The sequence below is a fragment of the Podarcis raffonei genome, chromosome 16 (assembly GCF_027172205.1).
Source record: "Podarcis raffonei isolate rPodRaf1 chromosome 16, rPodRaf1.pri, whole genome shotgun sequence".
NCBI lineage: Eukaryota > Metazoa > Chordata > Lepidosauria > Squamata > Lacertidae > Podarcis > Podarcis raffonei.
In genome coordinates, this window is record NC_070617.1 from 5,136,047 (window position 1) to 5,162,007 (window position 25,961).

General features: G+C 49.1%; 1 protein-coding gene across 4 annotated transcripts in view; it reads right to left on the reverse strand.

The window, feature by feature from the left end:
* The window catches only part of VPS45 (vacuolar protein sorting 45 homolog), a 73,363-nt gene that overhangs the window by 15,228 nt on the left and 32,174 nt on the right, over nucleotides 1-25,961 (reverse strand). For all 4 annotated transcript variants that reach the window (XM_053369386.1, XM_053369389.1, XM_053369388.1 and 1 more), the window contains 6 exons: nucleotides 22,831-22,965; nucleotides 21,473-21,586; nucleotides 19,454-19,621; nucleotides 16,084-16,242; nucleotides 14,041-14,148; nucleotides 13,816-13,937 (listed from right to left, as the gene is read on the reverse strand). In XM_053369386.1, coding sequence (XP_053225361.1) covers nucleotides 13,816-13,937; nucleotides 14,041-14,148; nucleotides 16,084-16,242; nucleotides 19,454-19,621; nucleotides 21,473-21,586; nucleotides 22,831-22,965 — 806 coding nt within the window. The remainder of the gene's footprint in view (nucleotides 1-13,815; nucleotides 13,938-14,040; nucleotides 14,149-16,083; nucleotides 16,243-19,453; nucleotides 19,622-21,472; nucleotides 21,587-22,830; nucleotides 22,966-25,961) is intronic.

A 25,961-nucleotide genomic window follows, 5' to 3' on the forward strand; every position in this document is an offset into this window, starting at 1 on the left:
AATTAGTCCTGTTTGGGCCAGCCAGGAGACCAGGGGAGAATTAGCTGTGGGATCCCTCCCACCCAAAACAGGAACACTAGAAGCTGCCATAACAACAACAAGGATGATAATAATAATAATAATAATAATAATAATAATAATAATAATAATACCCTGCCCATCTGGCTGGGTTTCCCCAGGCACTCTTATGTGGGACCACTGGGTCCATCTATCTCAGTACTGATTACACTGACTGGCAGCAACTCTCACAGGGTTTCAGGTAGAGGGGCTTGCCTAGACTGACCTGGAGATGCATTGCAGGGGGTTGGACTAGATGACCCCCCGGGGTCCCTTTCAACTCCAGGATCCTATGCCCCTGGGGACTGAATTTGGGATTTCCAGGTGTGCCAAGCAGGTGCTTTGCCCCTGAGTTGCAGCCCGAACTGGCTAAAAATGCAGAGTGTGTGTGTGTCCAGTCTGCGCTCCCCGCCTTGACCTCTTGCCTCCCCCAGTTTCCCAGCATCGCAGTTACCGTATTTTTCGCTCCATAAGATGCACCTTTTTCCTCCTAAAAAGTAGGGGGAAATGTCTGTGCGTCTTATGGAGTGAATGCCTGTGAACGGCAGCGGGATCCCGCTGCAGTTGAAAGCGGTGGATTCATGGCTCCCCTTCCTTCCGTCTTCCGTGGCTCGCTTTAAAGCAGCAAAGCGCTTACACAAGAGGAGGCTGCTGGGGTTCCTGTGTCGGGTCCATCCAGGGGCGTGCTGCCTCCCCGCTCATCGCTCCTTCAGCGCGCACACTAAAGAAACATACAACTCCTGTCCCTCTCACTCTCATTCTGATATACCGGTAGTTTATTAAATAGTTTAGTACAATGTTTGATTCAGAATATTCCCCCCCCCCCCCGTTTTCCTCCTCTAAAAACTAGGTGCGTCTTATGGCCAGATGTGTCTTATGGAGCGAAAATACGGCATGTCTCCACCTTTTACTCTGAGCAAGGCTAGCGCTGGAAGCAACCCACAATGCGATGGAAGAGTCTGACATCTTCTTCCCCCTGCAAATAGGGGCTGCTTTGTCCCAGAAAGGGAAGGTAAAGGTAAAGGGACCCCTGACCATTAGGTCCAATCGTGGCTGACTCTGGGGTTGCGGCGCTCATCTCTCTTTATTGGCCGAGGGAGCCGGTGTACAGCCTCCGGGTCATGTGGCCAGCATGACTAAGCCGCTTCTGGCGAACCAGAGCAGCGCACGGAAACGGTGTTTACCTTCCCGCTGGAGCGGTACCTATTTATCTACTTGCACTTGATGTGCTTTCGAACTGCTAGGTTGGCAGGAGCAGGGACCGAGCAACAGGAGCTCACCCCGTCGCGGGGATTCAAACCACTGACCTTCCAATCGGCAAGCCCTAGGCATTGTGGTTTAGACCACAGTGCCATCCACGTCCGTTAGAAAGGGAAGGTAAAGGTAAAGGGACCCCTGACCGTTAGGTCCAGTCGCGGACGACTCTGGGGTTGCGGTGCTCATCTCACTTTATTGGCCGTGGGAGCCGGTGTACAGCTTCTGGGTCATGTGGCCAGCAGGACTAAGCCGCTTCTGGCGAATCAGAGCGGCGCACGGAAACGCCGTTTACCTTCCCGCTGGAGCGGTACCTATTTATCTACTTGCACTTGATGTGCTTTCGAACTGCTAGGTTGGCAGGAGCAGGGACCGAGCAACAGGAGCTCACCCCGTCGCGGGGATTCAAACCACTGACCTTCCAATCGGCAAGCCCTAGGCATTGTGGTTTAGACCACAGTGCCATCCACGTCTGTTAGAAAGGGAAGGTAAAGGTAAAGGGACCCCTGACCGTTAGGTCCAGTCGCGGACAACTCTGGGGTTGCGGTGCTCATCTCGCTTTATTGGCCGAGGGAGCCTGCGTACAGCTTCCGGGTCATGTGGCCAGCAGGACTAAGCCGCTTCTGGCGAACCAGAGCGGCGCACGGAAACGCCGTTTACCTTCCCGCTGGAGCGGTACCTCTTTATCTACTTGCACTTTGACGTGCTTTCAAACTGCTAGGTTGGCAGGAGCAGGGACCGAGCAACGGGAGCGGGGATTCAAACCGCCGATCTTCCGATCGGCAAGCCCTAGGCTCTGTGGTTTAACCCAAAGCGCCAATCGTATCCCTTAGAAAAGGAAGGAGAAGGTGTCAGATACTTTCTCCCTCCGCCCCCTGGAAACACAGATGAGAGTGCCCCCGCCCTGGGCCTGCTCAGATCCCCAAGAACTGGGGCAACCAGATCCAGTGACACACAGAGAGAGAGAGACAGACAGATGCTTGGTTTTTTTTGTTTAATAATTAAAAGGAAAAACCCGTCCCCCAAGCTGTCTCTTGTAACTGATGAAGTCCACCAGCTTTCATACGATGAGGGAGCTGGATCAGATGGTCAGACCTGGGCCCCCCCCACCGCAATATAGGTCCCCACCCCCTAAACACACACACACACACACACACACACACACACACACACACAGGGTTTTGTTACAGCTCATATCACAAGAATGCTTACTCACTGGGGACCAGGAGGATGAAGGGAGAATGAATTCCAAACGTGGACCCCCCCCGAAAAACGCCCCCACCTCTTTTATGCTCCCTTTTCACATAGGTTAGCAACTTCAGCCCGTTCAAAGATTCAGACCCAAGAGCCCTGAATTGCACAGCAACATTTGCAAAGATCACTTGACATAGGTAAGAGATGCAAATTCCGAATTTGAACGTCGCGAGCCCTTCCTCAATGCCCACATCTGAACCACGCATCTCCCGGGTCGGTTCTCCAGATGCCCATTTTAGATTGGAGCTTTCTCGTCTCCCTTGTGAATTTTCCCTAGCTGCTTTTAAAGCGGTTCAAGCGGGTGGCCACCGCTGCCTCCTGTGGCAGTGAGTTCCGCAGTTTAAGGCCGGGATGCAAACTGAATAAACAACAACAACAACAACAAAACAACAACAACAATAATGCACACAGTTTGCAGAATGCGGGTTTCCTTTCACAGCAGGCTTTGAAAATCCCTTTTTAAAAGCAGAGGGTCCCCTGCGCACAGAGCTTTTCTGCTATCGAACGCTGGTTCTTGGGCCGTTGCCAGAGACTTGCCGTAAACCAGTCACTGAGACCAACCCAGGATCAGATCGTTCCTCATTCCCTCCCCGCCCACGGAAGATTAAGAAGTCCCGCAATGAACGGACAGGCTGTTCTGGCCCAAGGTCAGCACTGGAAACAATACAATAAGGCGGCTGTGAATCTCCTACAGCACTACTTTAAGAATAAAATGCAATATAACTAGGACATTCCCAGTTTCTCACAGCAGAGGAGGTGCTTACACGGGTGTCGAAAAGCACCGGAATATTAGCCTTGTTTCGCCATCCTAGACTTCATCAGTAGAACAGGCTCATATGTAATATTACAGGATGGTGGATCTTATAGATGCAAGATCCACTATCCTGTAATATTACATATGAGCCTGTTCTACTGATGAAGCCTAGGATAGCGAAACAAGGCTAATATTCCGGAAAACCTTGTCTTAGACTCTGTGGAACTGTAACAACCCTTCATGTGGATTATTGGACTCTATGAACAGACAGGTGGAATAAATACTTATACGTGTATGGACCTTATGCATGAACTGACCAGAGAATGAACTGATCCACTGGCTTTTTTCATTGAACTTTATGAGACTTCCGTTGAAATCTACAATTTGACACAATGAATATTATACAGTGGTACCTTGGGTTAAGTACTTAATTCGTCCTGGAGGTCTGTTCTTAACCTGAAACTGTTCTTAACCTGAAGCACCACTTTAGCTAATGGGGCCTCCTGCTGCTGCCGCGCCGCCAGAGCACAATTTCTGTCCTCATCCTGAAGCAAAGTTATTAACCTGAAGCACTATTTCTGGGTTAGCAGAGTCTGTAACCTGAGGTACCACAGTACCTCATTTATTCCAAAGTACAGCTGGTTAGTTGTTTATAAACTTTGGAAAATCAATAAAACTTTTGATTAAAAAAAATAATTGCGAGGAGGAGCCAATTTCTGAAGTGAAATTTGTACTCAAATTCCATTAATTAGCTAATAATAATAATAATAATAATAATAATAATATTTTCTTATCATCATATCAAAATAAATTGTTGCTGCTGTTGATTTATTATTAAAAGTACAGCTGGTTACGTCTTGCGTGTTTATATAGAAAGTAAACACAGACACGTGATGTAACAATCACACAACCAGCAATAGAGGAGTGGAATGCTAACAGGTGGGGCTGCACCAGAGATCTTAACCTTTGTGTCAAGCAGGCTTCCTACACACACACCTCTCTGTCCCGATAGCTCGCAGTTGGTAGAGCATGAGCTTCTTCATCTCAGGGCCATGGTGTGATGGCCTGGGAATCGGATTCAGAGGCTGAACCTGAGGAATCTCAGCCTGCACAGGAGTTCCCGCCTCCAGAACCAGCTGAGCCAGGGCTGGGGCCTGAGCCTGAAGGGTCCTCACCTGTGCTGGATCCTCAGGTGCAGGCACCAGCTGAGTCTGCTGTGGCTCCTGAGGTGATGGAGGACCCATTGCCTGCAGCCCCGTCAGGGGAAGGTGAGGTTGCCTCTGGGTCCGGTAACCCTCCAGTCTCTCCTGAGCTGCAGAGGTTCAGGGCAGAGAGGCAGAGGGAACTAAGTTCCCGCAGGAGGAGTGCTCGCCTCCAGGCCAGGAGAGGTGAGTCACCTGTGGACCGGGGCCGCCCTATGCCTCGGGGCAGATAAAAGCCAGCCAGCCCCAGCCCCAGGTTGCGGGAGCAACGTTGTTGGTAGCCTGTTCCTGCCTGCACACTGTCCTGCTCTTCTGCCAGAGTTCCTGACTCCTCCCGACTGCCCGCCTTGGACCCAGCTACAGCTTTGACGGACAGCCTCCATACTGCACCATTGACATCGGACTGGACTCGGACCTCGCCTCTCGGTTAGCCCCCAGGATCAGCACACATGGGTTCAAGTCCTGCCCTGGGCAAAAGATTCCTGCATTGCGAAGGGGTTGGGCCAGATGGCCTCTGTGTCCCCTTCCGACTCGTTTGATTCTACGATCCGGGAAGACGAGAAGCATTGTGAAAGCCAAAGGACTATGGGAGGGTGCCTGCAAAACATGTGGCCGGGGGAAAATCTGGATTTGACCCCCTTAAAGTGGGATTCCTTATCCATAGTTCGAAAAGAACACAGCTCCCCCGCCCTCAAAATGAGGTTCAGGAAAAGGGGAGAAGGGTCTGTGGTTCTGTAGTACAGAACTCCGATGCATCTGATAAGAGTTTTAATAAAAATAAAAAATTCCCCGGGGCAAGGTGGAGCATTTTGTCACGAATGGTGTCCACGCTTCGCAGCTCCGCTGACAGCTTCATATCCCATTCATCATTCCAGTTACCAACAAGGAAAAGGAGTTATGAGCTCACAAGAGGCAAACTACGGATCGTTTTGGGCCTGCCAGGAAACGTTCTCGAATTATCTTTGGGTAGGGAAAGGGGAGGCCGGTGGTCACACACAGCGCCCCTCCGGAAAAATATTAATGGCGGGTTTCAGCTCCTTCTGAGCCAGACAGAAAGGTCCCTTTCTGCAAGTTTGTCTGACAGATAAGAAAAGGACAGCGTCGTAAATTTTGAGACAGACCTGCTTTTTCCAGGAGCGAGACGCACGCCTAATCCGCGGGGATCTTCTCCTTTATCAGACCTGTCTGGAATCCAGATTGATTCATTTTCCCCCCATCCCAGCCTTCAAATCTCAGTTTCAGTAACTTTCCACCCTCCCAGCAGCTCTCGGCACCCTTAATTTTAGTACGTATTTTGTGTGTTTTTATATTGTTCATTTTATGTTGTGAACCACCCTGAGATTTACGGGCAAAGGGTGGCCCAAAGATGGAAAGAAGATAAAGTCCCGACCAGAGACGAATGGCTGGTGAAGATGATGGACTATGCCATGGGTAGGCAAACTAAGGCCCGCGGGCCGGATCCGGCCCAATCGCCTTCTCAATCCGGCCAACAGACAGTCCGGGAATCAGCGTGTTTTTACATGAGTAGAATGTGTCCTTTTATTTAAAATGCACCTCTGGGTTATTTGTGGGGCATAGGAATTCGTTCATTCCCCCCCCCCAAAAAAATATAGTCCAGCCCCCCACAAGGTCTGAGGGACGGTGAACCAGCCCCCTGCTGAAAAAGTTTGCTGACCCATGGACTACGCCTTAATGGCAAAAATGATCGGGAAAATCAGAAACTAGGAAGTGATGAACTTTAAAAAGGAATGAGAAAAATTTATAATGTATCTAAGAGAACACTGTAAACAACTAAAAACTTTGGCAGGATTTGAATAACGTTTGTAACGTATTAAAAACGAAGGGAAAATTGGATTATATAAGAAAAACAGAGAAAATAAGTGAAGCAGTGGAAAAAGTTTGAAAACGGTAACCATGGAAGGGTGGAGGGGAGTCAAAAGGATTCAAGGAATTCCTATATGATGCAGATGTTTAAATTTGACATCTAAAACGCAATAAAATATAGTTTTTAAAAGGAGATTCTTCAACAACAACAAAAGTTTAACAGACAGCAGTTCCCTGTCTGTTACTTTGGGGGAAGCCGTGGGTTTGCGATACCCCATCAAATGTCTGGTGCAGACAGGAGCTTTAAAGTCACTTCACAATATTGTTCTTGTAGCAGAACCATGGATGCTTTATTTGAGATTCTTCCCCAGCAGGGGGGTGAACTAGATGACGCTCAGGATCCCATCCAACTATACAATTCTATAAAACTGGTGAATTTCTTTCCTGATCAACTAAATACCTGCCTTTATTTTTCCTTTTAAAAATCCCAATACAGTGGTACCCTGGTAGTTGAACACTTTGGTTCACGAACAAACCGACTCCTGAATGTCGCAAACTCGGAAGTGAGTGTCCGGTTTGTGAACGTTTTTTGGAAGCCAGACAGCTTCTGTGGCTTCCTATTGGCTGCAGGAAGCTCCTGCAGCCAATCGGAAGCTGTGCCTTGCTTTTCGAACCGTTTTGGGAGTTAAACGGACTCCCGGAACGGATTAATTCGAGAACCAAGGTACGGCTGTAGTAGCCCAGCTAACGGAGACCTTCAAGGCCACAGAGAGGGCAGAATTTTGGGTCAACCGGCTGCAAATCTCCTTTTTCACCTAAAAACATCGCGCTCTACGTTGGGCTACCTTTGAAGGTGACCTGGAAACTGCAATTAATCCAGAATGCGGCAGCTAGACTGGTGACTGGGAGCGGCCGCCGGGACCACATAACACCAGTCCTGAAAGATCTGCATTGGCTCCCAGTACGTTTCCGAGCACAATTCAAAGTGTTGGTGCTGACCTTGAAAGCCCTAAACGGCCTCAAAGACCCAATATACCTGAAGGAGCGTCTCCACCCCCATCATTCTGCCCGGACACTGAGATCCAGTGCCAAGGGCCTTCTGGAGGTTCCCTCCCTGCGAGAAGCCAAGTTACAGGGAACCAGACAGAGGGCCTTCTCGGTGGTGGCGCCTACCCTGTGGAACGCCCATCCCTTCAGATGTGAAGGAAATAAGCAGCTATCTTATTTTTTAAAGACATCTGAAGGCAGCCCTGTTTAGGGAAGTTTTTAATATTTAATGCTGTATTGTTTTTAACACTCGATTGGGAGCTGCCCAGAGTGGCTGGGGAAACTCAGCCAGATTAGCAGGATATAAATAATAAATTATTATTATTATTATTATTAGAGTCTCGCTGCTGTATGAGGCCCACAGGGCTCATCTCGTTTTAACTTAGAAGGTGGTGGACTCTCATTCATGGAAGGATTTTAAGCAGAGGTTCGATGGCCACCTGTCATGGATTATTTAGCTGCGATTTCTGCATTGCAGGGGGTTGGACTAGATGACCCTTGGCCAGAACATGACATGATTTTATATCTCCTCGCAGACACAGATAAGTATGTGACCTGGCATATAGCACTCTTTGCAACTGCCGCTAGGCAAAGTAGAGCAAATTATATAGCCAAGGTAGCCACCAACTGTAAAGGAGATGAATTTATTTGACCCTATCTACATTAAGCTATATTCTATCTTTATCACCAAACTCCGAATATAATTGCACATTGTATTAATTAACATATTAGTGGCCATGTGATAATTTGAGCTTATAAATTTTATTGTTTAATGTCTTAACTTGTATATTGAGGTACTTTTATAGCTTGTTTAGAGTAGGCAATGTCTTGATAATATAAACGTTTTTTGTATCAATCCAGCATATTTTCTTTTAATTGTTGAATGATTCTGTGTACATTGCGGCAGCCTTTGGCTATGTGCAATAAAACTGACTGACTGACCCTTGGGATCCCGTCCGACTTTATGATCTTATGAAACCCAAGGAGGAAGAAGGATCCATCTGTGTGTTCCCCCCTCCCCGCTGGTCCTGCTTGGACAGGAGATCGCGCCAAGCAAGCTGAGAGAAGGGATGGGAATTATTTCCCAGCGTGACCCGATGTCTGTGGTGGAAAAAAGTCTCCCACGCCCTTCCTGTTATCAGTTATCTCCACGAGGACAGCGGGACAGAGCCAGAAGCGAAACCGCACAAACACACGCCGTTGCTTTTGCGTAAGTCCCGAAATCCGATCAATGCACCTGCCCCCCCTGGGGGGTGGGGTGGGAACACAAGAGCACCCGATGACAGACACAACCAATGACCCCATCAGCCGCTTAAGCTCTGCTGCTAGTAATGCTGGAAAAACAACAACACAACCCCACTCTTGTGAAAAGGAAAGGCACTTTTAAAAGTAAACACGCTTGCAGCATTCTGTTTCCCATCGGGGAAGCCTTCCCCAAGCTCTGCGTTCTCCAGAATTGGAGGCACAGCTCAACAGATAGAGGAAACGCTGCCGCTGAAATTAACCGATGAAAGTGAGCCAGGCCTAGGCGCTGTCTCCAAAGTTTTTGGCACTGGCTTGCGTCTGTCTCGAGAGATGATGGAGCACGCCTCCGGGGATGCAGCCAAACCGCCATGTTGGCGGTCCCGAAGTGACTTCCCTGGGGCGCAAGCCTGGGCAGGGTGTCTGGAGGTCCTGGGCTGTCCAGATAACAAGACCCCCCTCTCGGCTCGCTGCTGTGGTCCAAAGGAAAGCAGAGCAAGGCGCTTGGCACCAGCTTGCCGGAAGGAGGAGTTCAAGGCACCATCCAACAGTCTTAGGGACTCTGATCTGGATTTGTGTAAGGTTTACACCTGAGCTTTTGCATCTCCCGGATATATCCCGGCAAGGCAGTGGAGATTTAGGACCAGTTTTCCTCCTCCTAGGTGGGCTGCCTTCCGAGCCCCATCTGCCCCTCCCTTCCCTCTGCAGCACTGAAACTGAAATACTTTATTGTCACTTGTACAACTTGTATACAGTGAGATTACACGAGCACCCCCCACTCAGCTCTCTTAGTCTTAATTCCCCTCGTTTACTGACGCACACTCACCAAACCCAAAAGTCAGTTGCCCTGTTGTTATCTTTTCATTCAGCAGCCTAACAGCCCACGGATAGAAGCTGTTCTTTACCCTGTTGGTGCGACTAATCCTGCTTCTATATCTTTTGCATGTGCAGAAACCGCCTTCTTGACTGTCGGACCTGCTCTAGGTCTCATCCGCTCAATCTGCCGGAGCCTGTCTTCGCATGCAAAGGAAGTCGCTAACTCACAGAGGGTCTGAGACCAAGTTAAAGTCCCTTAGCAGTATCCTTATCTTAAAAAGCAGAGACATCACCTTGCCGACAAAGGTCCTTATAGCTAAAGCTGTGGTTTTCCCAGTACAGTGGTACCTTGGGTTACATACGCTTCAGGTTACATACGCTTCAGGTTACAGACTCCGCTAACCCAGAAATAGTGCTTCAGGTTAAGAACTTTGCTTCAGGATGAGAACAGAAATCGTGCTCCGGCGGCGCGGCAGCAGCAGAACGCCCCATTAGCTAAAGTGGTGCTTCAGGTTAAGAACAGTTTCAGGTTAAGAACGGACTTCCGGAACGAATTAAGTACTTAACCCAAGGTACCACTGTAGTGATGTATGGAAGTGAGAGCTGGACCATAAAGAAGGCTGACTGCCGAAGAATGGATGCTTTCGAATTATGGTGCTGGAGGAGACTCTGGAGAGTCCCATGGACTGCAAGAAGATCAAACCTATCCATTCTTGAGGAAATCAGCCCTGAGTGCTCACTGGAAGGACAGATCCTGAAGCTGAGGCTCCAGTACTTTGGCCACCTCATGAGAAGAGAAGACTCCCTGGAAAAGACCCTGATGCTGGGAAAGATGGAGGGCACAAGGAGAAGGGGACGACAGAGGACGAGATGGTTGGACAGTGTTCTCGAAGCTACCAGCATGAGTTTGACCAAACTGCGGGAGGCAGTGGAAGACAGGAGTGCCTGGCGTGCTCTGGTCCAGGGGGTCACGAAGAGTCGGACACGACTAAATGACTAAACAACAAAGCGGTATCCTTGTTCTGCTGGTGAAATGTTTTTGCACTCGCGGCATCTTGCTACGCAGCAGAACGTGCGAGCGCAGGTAGGTCCCTGGCAACTTCATTGCATGACACAACCGTGCGATCGGTCACACGGCGAGTTTATGCCGGCGCAGCTGCGGCAATGGATTCCTCCATCGCGCAGCAGTAAAACTCACCTGCCTGCTGGTGCAAAAGCCCTCACACTAGTGTATGCAACAACTGCAGCAAGATTTCTTTTAGCCCAAAAATGGAACCAACAAGAAGTACCAATGAAAGAATAGCGGCAGGTGAAGATGATGGACTTTGCAGAACTGGCAAAAGCTGACAGGAAAAATCTGAAACCAGAAGGTATTCCAAAAGGACTGGAGTAAATTCATATGATATTTGAAAGATTACTCTAAGCAATTAACATCACTAGCAGGGTTTTTTGAAGACTTGTAATGAGAAATTCTTTACCTTTCTATATTTATTTAAATTTTGAGTTATTTTGTAATGTGTGTAATTAGAATGGGAAAACGTACAAAACACCATGATATAAAGGTTAATTCTGAAAGCCACGAGGTGGGAGGGAAGGAAGTTGACAGGCTCTAAAGAGCCAGAGACGTAAAGTGGAATGTAATGATGTGAGCGTATATTCGCAAGACGAAAAACCCACTAGACCAAAGGGTTTTCCGTTTTGGAGGCGCTTCGCAAAACGAATTTCCCTATGGGCTTCCTTCGCAAGACGAAAGCCCATAGGGAAATCTCTGGGACAGCGGGGAAGCGCAGCGCGTCTTCCCCACTGTCCTCGGACCTCCTCCGAAGGCTGGCGGTGGGGCGGAGAGACCTCCTCCTGCCACCAGCCTTCGGAAGGCTGCTCCGAAGGCTGGCGGTGGGGCGGAAAGACCTCCTCCCGCCGCCAGCCTTCGGAAGGCTCCTCCGAAGGCTGGCGGTGGGGCGGAGGGACCTTCTCCCCGCGCCAGCCTTCGGATGGCTGTCCTGAAGACTTGCGGTGGGAGGAGGGTTTTCCTTCCCACCGCCAACATTCAGAATGCTGTTCTGAATGTTGGCGGTGGGGAGGAAAAACCCTCCTCCCACCGCAAGCCCCAGGAACAGAGGAGAAGCGCTGCGCGCCTTCCCCTCTGTTCCCGTACCTGTCCTGAAGGCTTGCGGTGGGGAGAAAAGCCCTTCTCCGCACCGCCAGCCTGGCAAGCGGTCTCCATAGGAACGCATTAATTGATTTTCAATGCATTCCTATGGGAAACCATGCTTCGCAAGACGAAAAACTCGCAAGAAGAAAAAACTTGCGGAACGAATTAATTTCGTCTTGCAAGGCACCACTGTGTATATATATATATATATATATATATATATATATATATATATATATGAAAGCCCTTGCACTAGTGAAGTGAGAATGCTGAACACTTCCTTCAGGAAGACCAAGTATTTTTAAAAGACTGGAATAACTTTCTAACATATTTGAGAGATCACTGTAAACAGCTGAAATCACTGGCAGAAATACAATGGCACTTGTAATATGGCTTGTGGATGCTATGATTATATAGCAGATAGATTACAGGAAAAGATGCAGGAATAAAATTTAGAATTGGAACCCATAGAGGGAAGGAAGCAGGTCTCAAGGTTCGAAATAACCTTTTTCCTTTTTTTCAGTGTGTGAAAATGTTACGTTTATGGCGTATAACTTTTATGTAAAGCTAATAAAAATTTATATAAAAAGAGAGAGAGAACCCAGTGGGTTCACTCTTGAGTTACTTGTCTAAAGAAACAAAATGATGTACAACTGGGCCCAAAGTTGGGGAACTCTCAACTGTGCCGACCGACTTGACGCCTTGGGTTCTACGATGGAAGGAAGGCAGGATATAAAGGGAAGAATGTGGAAATAAAAGAAATAAGATTGCATGCGACACCTTGCCAGGGAAGGTGGTGCCTTATGGGCGCTTAGGAGAAGCAGAATGAAAAAAGACAGGCAAACCCTCTGCTTTGAAAATTTGATGGGGAGGTTAGTTTTACGAGGCTCATGCAAATAAACAAATGCAAATCCTAGCAGCCTTCCGCCCCCATTCCGTTTGAACTCTGACGGGGACCGCAGTTTGTGGAGAGTACGGAAAACAAAACAAAAAAACCACAGCGCAGGTCGCAAGCGAGGAAAACCAGCACCAAATCGGTTTGTAAGCCAGCTGCTCAGGGGAGCAGGGAATTTAAGGCAGCAATTCAATCGGAGAGATGGAAAGCTTTCGGCCGTAGGGAGGCATTCGCCACAAAATATATACTGTCGAGGTGCTTATTTCAGCCCTTGTGATGGTTACGGAACGATTTAGGGAGCGGCAGGGTTCAGGGGCAGGGCTCCAGCCCCGCAGGCAGCATCTCTAGGTGTGGGAGAGATGCCAGAGTCAGAAAGGGATGTTGCCGGTCAGTGCTGACCGTACTAAGCTAGAGGGAACTGTGGCCTGATTCAGTATAAGCCAGCTTCCTTGGCCCCTGTCTGAACCAGGCCTTTGTTCAGAACTGTGAGGATAATAAAATAATAATAATAATAATAATAATAATAATAATAATAATAATAGCAATAATAATTTATTATTTATACCCCGCCCATCTGGTAGGGTTTACCCAGCCACTCTGGGTGGCTTCCAATAAAATATTAAAATACAATAAGGTAAAGGGTAAAGGGACCCCTGACTATTAGGTCCAGTCGCGGACGACTCTGGGGTTGCAGAGCTCATCTAGCTTTATTGGCCGAGGGAGCCGGCGTACAGCTTCCGGGTCATGTGGCCAGCAGGACTAACTGCTTCTGGCGAACCAGAGCAGCGCACGGAAACGCCGTTTACCTTCCCGCCGGAGAGGTACCTATTTATCTACTTGCACTTTGACGTGCTTTCGAACTGCTAGGTTGGCAGGAGCAGGGATCGAGCAACGGGAGCTCACCCCGTCGCGGGGATTTGAACCGCCGACCTTCTGATCGGCAAGTCTGTGGTTTAACCCACAGCGCCACCCGCGTCCCTTAAAATACAATAGTCTGTCATTAAAAGCTTCCCTAAACAGGGCTGCCTTCAGATGTCTTCTAAAAGTCAGGTCGTTGTTTATTTCCTTAACATCTGATGGGAGGCTGTTCCAGAGGGAGGGCGCCACCACCGAGAAGGCCCTCTGCCTTGCTCCCTGTAACTTGGCTTCTCGCAGCAAGGGAACCACCAGAAGGCCCTCGGTGCTGGACCTCAGGACTGCAATCTTACTTTCTTTTTTAGCAGCTCACTGGTCTATAGATCACCTGGCTTCTGCATGGTCCCAGATCCAGCCCCTGAAGGCACCCCCAGCTAGGAGAGACCACGCCTGCCACCCTTACCTGTCGCGGAGGGTGCTGGGGCCAAGGTAGGGGTACTGGTTGTCTTTTAGTTTGCCCTTGATCAGCTGGTCGAGAGTCTCGTGCAGCAACGGCTGGTGTTGGGTGTAGACATTTTCGACGCCCTATTTGAAGAAGGAAACACAAGAGGGAAAAGCGAATGCTCTCTCTGGGCTCAGCGAGGCGGCAGAAATAAAAACCATGGTTATCTGGAAGAACAGCCCCCACCTTTAGTCCTTTCAGGAACTGCTTGGTGATGGCCACAGCATCCTTGGAGTTGAAGAGGTCGCTCCCACGAACGCGCTTCCCTCCATATTCTACGACAGCCGACACCAGCTGAGCCGGGAGAGAAAGAGCAAAGCGTGAGAGGAGCCTGCCGGACCCAACCAGGCCAGCATCCTGTTCTCACAGTGGCTGACCGGACGCCCCAATGGGAAACCAACAAGCAGAATTCAAGCACAAGAGTCCTCTCCTGTGGCTTCCAGAAATTTGGATTCAGAAGCATTGCTGTGGAGAGCAGTTCTGCTGGCTAGGAGCCCTCAACAGCCCTCTTCCTGAATTTGTCCATTCCTTGACTTTCAGAGCCGTCTGGGTTAGTGGCCCACCCTGCGTCCTGTGGCAGGGAGTTCCATGGTTTAACCAGCCACACCCAGCAGAAACGTGGAAGCCGCTAACGAGACAAACATTATCACGACCTACAAGAGACTAGATGGGCCCACTTTCAGGTCTGATTCAGCAGGGATCTTCTTCTGCTCTGATGGAACCTCCAGGGTCAGGGGCAGTCTATCTCGATTCCTAGGTTCTCAGGGGTATTTAGCCACTGGGAGAACAGGAGGCTGGACTGGGTGGGCTTCCTTTGGCCCGATACCTCCAGATTCAGAGACAGCCTATCTAACACTGGCCCTGAAATACCTACATTGGCTCCCAGCACAATTCGAAGTGTTGGTGCTGACCTTTAAAGCACCTTACTGGCCTCGGTCCAGTAGACCTGAAGGAGCGTCTCCGCCTCCATCATTCTGCCCAGACACCGAGGTCCAGCTCCAAGGGCCTTCTGGCGGTTCCGTCATTGTGAGAAGCAAAGCTACAGGGAACCAGGCAGAGGGCCTTCTCAGTGGTGGCACCCGCCCTGTGGAACGCCCTCCCATCAGATGTCAAAGAGATAAACAACTATCTGATGTTTTAGAAGACATCTAAAGGCAGCCCTGTTTAGGGAAGTTTTTAACGACTGATGTTTTAATGTACTTTTAACCTTTGTTGGAAGAGTGGCTGGGGAAACCCAGGCAGATGGGCGGGGTATAAATAATTCTTATTATCATTACGTATTACCATCAGTGGTTTTTTTCCTGGGGGAACACAGGGGGACGCACACCCCTAAACATTTTGTGAATCTAACGAGAGAAGAAACTAAAAAAAAATAAAAAATAGTTTCTTCTCTAGCATGGTGAATCGTCACAGTTCCGTCGCTATCCCCGACGGCAGCCTCAATTCCTGTCACGATGTTTCCTGAGTCTCAGAAGGAAGCGAGCGTTTAATATGTGAAGTAGGAATTGGAATCTAGCACGCGATTGGTCAGTTTCGTTGTATTTACTAGATTTATTTTCCCCGATTTGAACTCTAAAATGGTGATTTTCTGGAGTCAAAATGAGAGTACCCCTAAACATTTTTTTTAGGAAAAAAAGCACTGATTATCCCCTCCCCGCCCCTTATGGAGTTTAAATGATAACAAAAGATTTGCATGTACGATACTTCGAAAAACCATAAAAATAAGTCCATTCATTCTATACAGTTCATTTCACCATATATTCTTGTTTTACTACCTATGGCTTCCCGTCACCCCCAGTGTATTCATCAATGCTATTTTCCAGTAGTACAAATAATAGCTTTGTTGTGTTTTTGTTATCCTAAAGTTTCTTAGATCTTTTATATCCTTTTACTTTTTTGGTTGTTGTTATCATACGCAAAAATCATTCAAATGCTTACTACAGTATTATTATTATTATTATTATTATTAATCAAGTTTGTACACCACCCTTCATCGGAAGGATTCCAGGGCGGTCGACAACAGAAAATACAAAACGAGAATAAAAAACAATAGAACCGAAGTAAGTTCAAAATAATAAAAACAAAACGAGAATACAAAACAATGAAACGAAAACAAAGCAATAACCCACGTTTGAAGCAGTATCGTAGCAATGCATGGACCCACCCCACAGCCTTTGCTCCTAAGGGCAGGTTCTCCCCGCCCCCCAAGGGCTCGGCACCCCCACCCACCTTCCGGTGCTTCTCGGAGACGCCTCGGTTCCTCAGCTCTGTCATAAGTCCCGGAAGGCTGTTGCTGCTGTGTCTCTCGTAGTGAAGGGCATACAGCATCACCAGGCGGGTGGCATCCAGCTCGCTCACTTTGGGGTTCTGCAACAGCCGGCGGATGTTCTGCAGCAGGAGAGATGGGGCATTTTTGGGGGGACGACAACGACAGGGCATTCTGTCTACCAGCTCCATCTGGTAGGCTGAGACCCTCCCTGCCCGCAAACTGTCTCGCCAGAGTGGTGCACGCTCTGGTTATCTCTTGCTTAGACTACAGTGGTACCTCGGGTTACAGACGCTTCAGGTTATAGACTCTGCTAACCCAGAAATAGTACCTCAGGTTAAGAACTTTGCTTCAGGATGAGAACAGAAATCATGCGGCGGCAGTAGGAGGCCCCATTAGCTAAAGTGGTACCTCAGATTAAGAACAGTTTCAGGTTAAGAATGGACCTCCGGAACGGATTAAGTTCTTAACCCGAGGTACCACTGTACTGCAATGTGCTCTACGTGGGGCTACCTTTGAAGGTGACCCGGAAACTACAACTAATCCAGAATGTGGCAGCTAGACTGGGGACTGGGAGCGGCCGCCGAGACCACATAACACCGGTCTTGAAAGACCTACATTGGCTCCCAGTACGTTTCCAAGCACAATTCAAAGTGTTGGTGCTGACCTTTAAAGCCCTAAATGGCCTCGGCCCAGTATACCGCGTCTGTACCCCCATCGTTCTGCCCGGACACTGAGGTCCAGCTCCGAGGGCCTTCTGGCGGTTCCCTCGCTGCGAGAAGCCAAGTTACAGGGAACCAGGCAGAGGGCCTTCTCGGTGGTGGCGCCCGCCCTGTAGAACACCATCCCACCAGATGCCAATGAAATAAACAACTATCTGACTTTTAGAAGACATTTGAAGGCAGCACAGTTTAGGGAAGTAATGACTGATGTTTTAATTTATTTTTAATATTTTGTTGGAAGCCGCCCAGAGTGGCTGGGGAAACCCAGCCAGATGGGCAGGGTATAAATAATAAATTTTTATTATTACCCTGCAGATTTGTGTCTAGATAACACGGTGGATGAAACCCAGTGTTAGCTCTGCTCAGAGTTTAAGCATGGAAATGAATGGGCTTAGATCTAATGTCAGGAAGGTGCCTTGGTTGGGAAAGGTCGACTTAAATGCTCCACATAAACCATCCTTATGGGATGGCTTCCTTCCCTTTCAAAGCCATCAGAGGCCTTGCTTCTCAAACGTTTCCGGCCACAGAGATGGCCTGAAAATCAGCAAGTCTCAGTGAACCGCCGGCCACTTGGTAGAGCAACCTCTTGCAGCTGATGCAATGGACTGTGCTGGATTCTCAACTGTAATTTCATTGCTTGTTTCATTTCCTGCCTTGCATCTTGCTTGTACTACAATCTGAATTCCGCACTTATTATTCTTATATTAAATTTGTATACCGCCTTCCATCTGCAGATTTTGGGGTGGTTCAAAGGCTCAGGGTACTCTTAGGTCCAAGCCTTTTCTCGACACAAAGATCTCCAGCTGAATCGGGAGGGCTGGCTTGGGAGCCTTCTTGCAGAAGGCTGCCTCTGAGTTCGTGCAGAGCGCATTCCCCCCCCCCTCCACTGTCAAGGACATTCCCCCATCTTATCTACGGAGGCATTTCTGAGCCCCATAGCAGCTTGAGAATTCAGCTTAAAGTTCAGAAAAGAGAGGTTCCCTGTGGTCGGAAGCTGAGATCCATTCAGAAGTGTCTGCCCCGATGGCATCTAACCCCATCCGTTTCAACCTCCCTGCCCATCTAGACCCCTCTAGGCGCCGGAAGATCCCTCGTAAAAAGGGCTGCATTGTTAACAGCCGACAACCCTAATTCATCCCCACTGATGTGGTGTCAGCTGGCGGGGTCAGTCTTTGAATTCTACGGGTTACGGAAGGAACAGGCGTCCCATCTAAGCTCCGGAGGCAGACAGAGGATTCCTTGTGAAGCTTTCCCCCCAAAATAAAATTAGAAAGTATCTCCACTGGCCCAAAGAAATTCTTTATATAAAAGCAGCATTTTTCTGAAAGATCCCAGGATTTAGGGCAGTGGGTGGGGGTCAGGATCCAGAGAAGGAGAATCTTTAAGAACACAGAACGGAACCCCGATAATTTCTTCTTTTCGCTTTTTAGCCCTGGTCATTTCTGAGCTTTTGAAAGCTGAGAACGCGCCCATCAACTGAAAAGCAGGTTAGATATCCCCAAAAGCACTTCCAACATTATTGGAGGCTGAAACACTGGAAGATTAGACATAAACAGAAACACATGAACATATCTAGTTCACACGGAACACTAAACCGTGGTTTGTTTCGTTTGGAATGGTGAAACCAGCCTAGAACTGTGGTTTGCTTTCTGCTAACCAAAACAAATCCGTTAGCATTTCTGAGCTGGGCTGGGAAAATCGGATGCATTCTAACATTTCCGCGGCATGGGATCACATTCACCCGGTGCTATACCAGCTGCACTGGCTCCTGGTGGAGTACAGGATCAGGTTTAAGGTTCTGGTTTTAACCTTTAAAGCCCTATACGGCCAAGGACCCTCATACCTACGGGACCGCCTCTCCTGGTATGCCCCACGGAGGACCTTACGGTCTTCAAACAAAAACATCTTGGAGATACCGGGCCACAGGGAAGTTAGGCTGGCCTCAACCAGAGCCAGGGCCTTTTCAGTACTGGCCCCGACTTGGTGGAACGCTCTGTCACAAGAGACTAGGGTCCTGTGGGACTTGACATCTTTCCGCAGGGCCTGCAAGACAGAGCTGTTCCACCAGGCCTTTGGCCAAGTCACAGTCTGTAATCCTCATCGCACTCTAGCCCAATGGTTGCCATTAATTTGATTCTGAATTGATTTTCGAATGCTGTGTTACAGTTATACCTCGGGTTAAATATGCTTTGGGATGGATATTTTCGGGTTGTGCTCCACGATGACCTGGAATTAATGGAGTGCGTTACTTCTGGGTTTCACAGCTCGCGCATGCGCAGACGCTCAAAATGACATCACGCACATGCGCGGAAGTGGCAAATCGCAACCCGTGGATGCGGGTTGCATTCGCTTCAGGATGCGAACAGGGCTCCAGAACGGATTCTGTTCGAATCCAGAGGTACCACTGTACTTTTATTGTTGTTAGCCGCTCTGAGCCCGGCTTTGGCTTGGGAGAGCGGGATATAAATAAAATATTATTATTAATTTATTATTATTATTATTATATTATTATTATTATTATTATTATTATTATTATTATGTACAGTGCGCCAAGAGGGGATTTATTTATTTAGGGTTTTGGAGAAGGCTCCAGCCTTGGGGCTGTGGGTACCTGCAAAGCGCTGGAGTGATCGTTCTGGCAGGCGAGCTCCTGCTCCACCTCTGAGGCTTCCAGCAAGTTCTTCTCGCTCACCAGCCGGGACAGCTCCCCCACCACCGTGACGTGCTTGGAAACGGTGCCGGACATCTTCTTGAACTGAGGGTAGTTCTCCACAAAGGCCTGAAGGATGGAGAGGAAGGGGAGAGGACATCTCAGAGCCCGGCTGCTGAATCACGTTTCCTCAACTTAGCTCAAGGTGGCACCCAAAGTTCTCCCTGTTTTATCCTGCTAAGAACCCTGCGAGGTAAAGGTAAAGGGACCCCTGACCATTAGGTCCAGTTGTGGCCGACTCTGGGGTTGCGGCGCTCATCTCGCTTTACTGGCCGAGGGAGCCGGCGTACAGCTTCCGGGTCATGTGGCCAGCAGGACTAAGCCACTTCTGGCGAACCAGAGCAGCACACGGAAACGCCGTTTACCTTCCCGCCAGAGCGGTACCTACCGCATTTTTCGCCCTATAGGACGCACTTTTTCCCCTCCAAAAATGAAGGGGAAATGTGTGTGCATCCTATGGGGCAAATGCAGGCTTTCGCTGAAGCCTGGAGAGCGAGAGGAGTCGGTGCGCATCGACCCCTCTCGCTCTCCAGGCTTCAGGAAGCTATCCGCAAGCCTCGCGTGCCCAGCGGGAGGTCCCGCCGGGCGCGCAAGGCTTGGTGCGGCAGCCTGCAGCCCGAAGCACAGGGCGAGCTGCGGAGCCCGCGCCGTGCTTCGGGCAGATGTCGGCAAGCCTCGCACGCTGGGCTTGCAAGGCTTGCAGGCAGCAGCCTGTTCTGGGGGCTGGGGTCGGGGGAAGCTCGGGCTTCCCCTGCACCAGCCCCGCGCCTCGGGGGGAAATAACTTTTTTTCTCTTTATTTCCCCCCCCCCCCAAAAAAAACTAGGTGCGTCCTATGGGGTGAAAAATACGGTATTTATCTACTTGCACTTTGACGTGCTTTCAAACTGCTAGGTTGGCAGAAGCTGGGACCAAGCAACGGGAGCTCACTCCGTCATGGAGATTTGAACCGCCGACCTTCTGATTGGCAAGTCCTAGACTCTGCGGTTTAACCCACAGCACCATGATCAGGCTAAAAGGCAGGGATTAGCAAACTTTTCAGCAGGGGCCAGTCCACTGTCCCTCAAACCTTGTGGGGGGCCGGATTATATTTTGATTTTTTTTTAAAATGAACGAATTCCTATGCCCCACAAATAACCCAGAGATGCGTTTTAAATAAAAGCACACATTCTACTCATGTAAAAACAGGCTGATTCCCAGACCGTCCGCGGGCCGGATTTAGAAGGCGATTGGGCCAGATCCGGCCCCCGGGCCTTAGTTTGCCTACCCATGCTAAAAGGCAATGATTGGCCCAGAGTCAAGCTTCACAGCTGTGTGGGGATTTGAACCCAGGTCTCCTACAGGTCCCTGTCCAAAACTGTTTTTTTAATTTTTTATTGACTTTACATGAATTTATACACAATAACTTTAATCATTCCAAAACATAATAATAAAAAGGTTCTTTTGAAACCTTTGGACCCCTCCCTTCATGGGTTCCAGTTCCAAAAAATAAATTTTTTTCTTTTTTCTGCATTTTTTACCGTTATCCATCTGTTATATAATCGTAGTTACCAGAGTTCATTTCACATTGCAAGTGTCATTGTATCCCTGCCAATGATTTTAACTGCCTGAAGTGGTCTTTTAAGTATATTAAAAAGTTATTCCAACGCTTTTAAAAATACTTGAGCTCCCTGGTTTCTGATCTTTCCCGTCAGTCTCGCCATTTCTGCATATTCCATTAACTTGGTCTGCCATTTCCCCCGGACCAAAAGTCTTGCAAGCTCCCTGCTCCTGGGCGAGTGTTTGCTGATGGCCTTCCCCTAGAATGCTGTATTATTTTATTGTTGTTAGCCGCTCTGAGCCAGGCTTCGGCTGGAGAGGGTGGGATATAAATAAATTTATTATTATTATTATTATTATTATTATTATTATGCCAAGCTACCTTCATGTCTGCGATGGATTCCAGCTTCTGCTGCTCCTTAGGCTTCCTCCGCTGGAAGTCTTCCATCAGGTTCTTGATGTTGCTTCCGATTTCCGCAAAGTTTAGGTACATGTTCTGCAAACGAGAAAAAGTAGCGGATCGAAGGAAATGTCAGGGGGGTCTGGATGTTGCTAGAAGAAGCCAAAGGGGCCCCCAGCATCTCGTCCAGCATCCTGCAGAGCGGTCCCCAAAATACTTTTTTTTTAAAAAAAATGGTTTGTATTTGATTTTACAAATATAAATTTATAACCATACCAAATAAATATCCATATAAAGAGATTACTCTGAATCTTGGGACTTCTCCCCCATCTCCTCCAAGGATCCTATTGTCAAGATTTTCAACTGCATATTATTTCATAATCTGTATTTTATATCTACAGTGGTACCTTGGTCCTCAAACTTAACCCGTTCCGGAAGTCCGTACCAAAACCAAAATGTTCCAAAACCAAGGTGTGCTTTCTCATAGAAAGTAATGCACAGTGGATTAATCGGTTCCAGACTTTTAAAAACAACCCCCAAAACAACAATTTAACATGAATTTTACTATCTAACGAGACCGTTGAGTCATAAAATGAAAGCAATAGACAATGTACTGCAGTCACACAGTCAATCAGTCAGTAGCTGAACTGGGTTGCACATAGTCACAAAAACAAAAAGAGCCGCAAAAACAAAAACGCAAATAAATAGCAAAAACAGACAGACCTCAGCGTAACATTCAAAATGGAAGTGTAACACTAAAAATGGAGCACGTTCGGCTTCCAAAAAAAGTTCGCAAAGTGGAACACTTACTTCTGGGTTTGCAGTGTTTGGGTTCCAAGTTGTTTGAGTACCAAGGCGTTTGAGAACCAAAGTACCAATGTATCCATATTGTCCATAGTATTTGATCCATTACAAGTGAGATTAAAATCCTGCTAATGTTTTCATCTGCTTACAGTGGTCTCCTAAATAAATTATAATCCCCCCCCCCATTTTTAATTGAATTTCTTGTCTTCTTGGTTCCTGAGCTTTCCGGTCAGTTTTGCTATTTTGGCGTAGTCTTAACAGCTTGGTTTGCCATTCCTCTCTACTAGGGACTCTTTCTTCCTTCCATCTCTGGGCTAATAGCATTTATGCTGCTGTTGTCGCATACATAAAGAGTCTTTTCTGTTCCTTTGGGATATCAGTACCTATAATTCCTAACAAAAAGGCTTCTGTGGTTTTTTTTTAACAAAAGTTATTTAAAACATTTTTTTCAGTTCGTTATATATCATTTCCCAGAAAGCCTCTATTACCCTACATGACCACCACATGTGATAAAAGGTACCTTCCAAAAGACTTACGTTGGCGTAAAACTCATCGTTCTCGGCCGACAAGACCACCTCCCGGAGGTCCTTACTTATGCCCGGGACTCGCGAGAGATCGATGCGGTTGTTGTTGATCCCAAGCAGCTCGTGGACCATTGCCTGATATGTCCACTACGCAGAGAGGAAAAGAGAGTCAGAAGAGTAAGCAGAAGCAAGAAAAGTTCCAAAATTTGGAAAAGGATCATTGGGACTTTCGCACGCATCTCTAAACATCTCCATCTGAAACCCCGGGGAGCTGCTGCCTGTCGGGTGTGCGTGCAGAAGCCAGGCCCTGTGACCAAGACTGGGGCCTTCCTAAGTTTGTTCTGGAGAGGCAAGGCACGGCCGCACAGGTGAGGCCGATTGGTAACTCACTGCACCTGGTGGCAAGAGCTGGGAAGGGATATAAGGTCAGCATTTCCCTTCAGCTCTTTGCCACAGCAACACATTCCCTGCCTTGTTGTGTTTGACTCCTCGCTTCTTGACCCTCGGACCCCTGACTTCGTGACTCCTCGCTTCTTGACCCTCGGACCCCTGACTTCGTGACTCCTCGCTTCTTGACCCTCGGACCCCTGACTTCGTGACTCCTCGCTTCTTGACCCTCGGACCCCTGACTTCGTGACTCCTCGCTTCTTGACCCTCGGACCCCTGACTTCGTGACTCCTCGCTTCTTGACCCTCGGACCCCTGACTTCGTGACTCCTCGCTTCTTGATCCTCGGACCCCTGAGTTCGTGACTCCTTGCTTCTTGACCCTCGGACCCCTGACTTCGTGACTCCTCGCTTCTTGACCCTCGGACCCCTGAGTTTGTGACTCCTCGCTTCTTGACCCTCGGACCCCTGAGTTCGTGACTCCTTGCTTCTTGACCCTCGGACCCCTGAGTTCGTGACTCCTTGCTTCTTGACCCTCGGACCCCTGACTTCGTGACTCCTTGCTTCTTGACCCTCGGACCCCTGAGTTCGTGACTCCTTGCTTCTTGACCCTCGGACCCCTGAGTTCGTGACTCCTCGCTTCTTGACCCTCGGACCCCTGAGTTCGTGACTCCTTGCTTCTTGACCCTCGGACCCCTGAGTTCGTGACTCCTTGCTTCTTGACCCTCGGACCCCTGAGTTCGTGACTCCTTGCTTCTTGACCCTCGGACCCCTGAGTTCGTGACTCCTCGCTTCTTGACCCTCGGACCCCTGAGTTCGTGACTCCTTGCTTCTTGACCCTCGGACCCCTGAGTTCGTGACTCCTTGCTTCTTGACCCTCGGACCCCTGAGTTCGTGACTCCTCGCTTCTTGACCCTCGGACCCCTGAGTTCGTGACTCCTCGCTTCCTGACCCTCGGACCCCTGAGTTCGTGACTCCTCGCTTCCTGACCCTCGGACCCCTGAGTTCGTGACTCCTCGCTTCTTGACCCTCGGACCCCTGAGTTCGTGACTCCTCGCTTCCTGACCCTCGGACCCCTGACTTCGTGACTCCTCGCTTCTTGACCCTCGGACCCCTGACTTCGTGACTCCTCGCTTCTTGACCCTCGGACCCCTGAGTTCGTGACTCCTCGCTTCTTGACCCTCGGACCCCTGACTTCGTGACTCCTCGCTTCTTGACCCTCGGACCCCTGACTTCGTGACTCCTCGCTTCTTGACCCTCGGACCCCTGACTTCGTGACTCCTCGCTTCTTGACCCTCGGACCCCTGACTTCGTGACTCCTCGCTTCTTGATCCTCGGACCCCTGACTTCGTGACTCCTCGCTTCTTGACCCTCGGACCCCTGAGTTTGTGACTCCTCGCTTCTTGATCCTCGGACCCCTGACTTCGTGACTCCTCGCTTCTTGACCCTCGGACCGCTGAGTTTGTGACTCCTCGCTTCTTGACCCTCGGACCCCTGACTTCGTGACTCCTCGCTTCTTGACCCTCAGACCGCTGAGTTTGTGACTCCTCGCTTCCTGACCCTCGGACCCCTGAGTTCGTGACTCCTCGCTTCTTGACCCTCAGACCCCTGACTTCGTGACTCCTCGCTTCTTGACCCTCGGACCCCTGCTGGCTTCTGGACCCCCGTTCCTGCTCCCACCCCACCATCTTCCCCCCGGTCCTGACGTCCCCAGCTGGGACTTGGATCGCCCATGAACCGGACCATGACACTGCCAGCCAGTGTAGGCAATGCTGACCTAGATGGACCAGTGGCGCTTGGTTTAGTGTTTGGGCGGGCCAGCAATAAATCACACCGAGTAGGCAAACTCTTTATCAGAAAAAACAAGGTGTGCTCAGGAGTGCCAGGCCAATAAGCAGTAGGTCTTGCCCCTACGATCAGGGCTGTCTTCACCATATGTGCTGCCGGGGTGCAAAGATCCGCCCAGTGCCCCCAAATTTAGTTAATTTTGCGTGCATGGCGCCATTGAGAATGACAAGCGCCATCGCTGAGTCTGAGAAGCACCACCATTGTGAATGACAAGCGCCGCCGCTGGCGCAGCGCGTCTTTGGTAAATGAGCACACAATGTCGAAAGTCCTTTAGTGAAACAATAGGTATACATTTCGGTATTACCTAGGTATATATGTATTTTGTTTTTCTAGCTTGATCAAAATTATTTATTTCATAACCGGTAGATAAGAGCTTCGGCGGCTTCAGCGGCGGGCACCAGATGCCCCCCAGAATTCAGCGCCCGGATGCCCTGCACCCCTTCCACCCCTGGGTAAAGACGGCCCTGCCTATATGATAAATAAGGCAATGATATGTACAATTTTACAATATGCAGAGGATAATATGTGCAAAGAAACCAGAGAGAGGAGCTGAGGGAAGTCCTGGGGGGGAGGAAATGTAAATGGTTATATTGATTGATAATTTGTTAAAATTGTTCAATAAAAATATATTTAAAAAAAGACGGCCCTGCCTATGAGGCAGTTGTGGGGACTAAGTCCCATCCTCTCCGGAGTTTTTCCTAAGCAATCTGAGACTATGCCGGCACACCTGCCTTTGCTCCTCCCGTTTCATGCCTCTCCTGGTCCTGGGAGGCCAGGAGGGAGGGGAGCTTGCTGCAGCAAGAGGGGGGAGACACCTGTGCGTCTCATCTCTGCCTCTTGGCCTCCCTCCTCCGGACTGCTCTCTGCCACAGACTCTCCGCTCGCTAAGATCTGTTACCTCTCCGGCTTC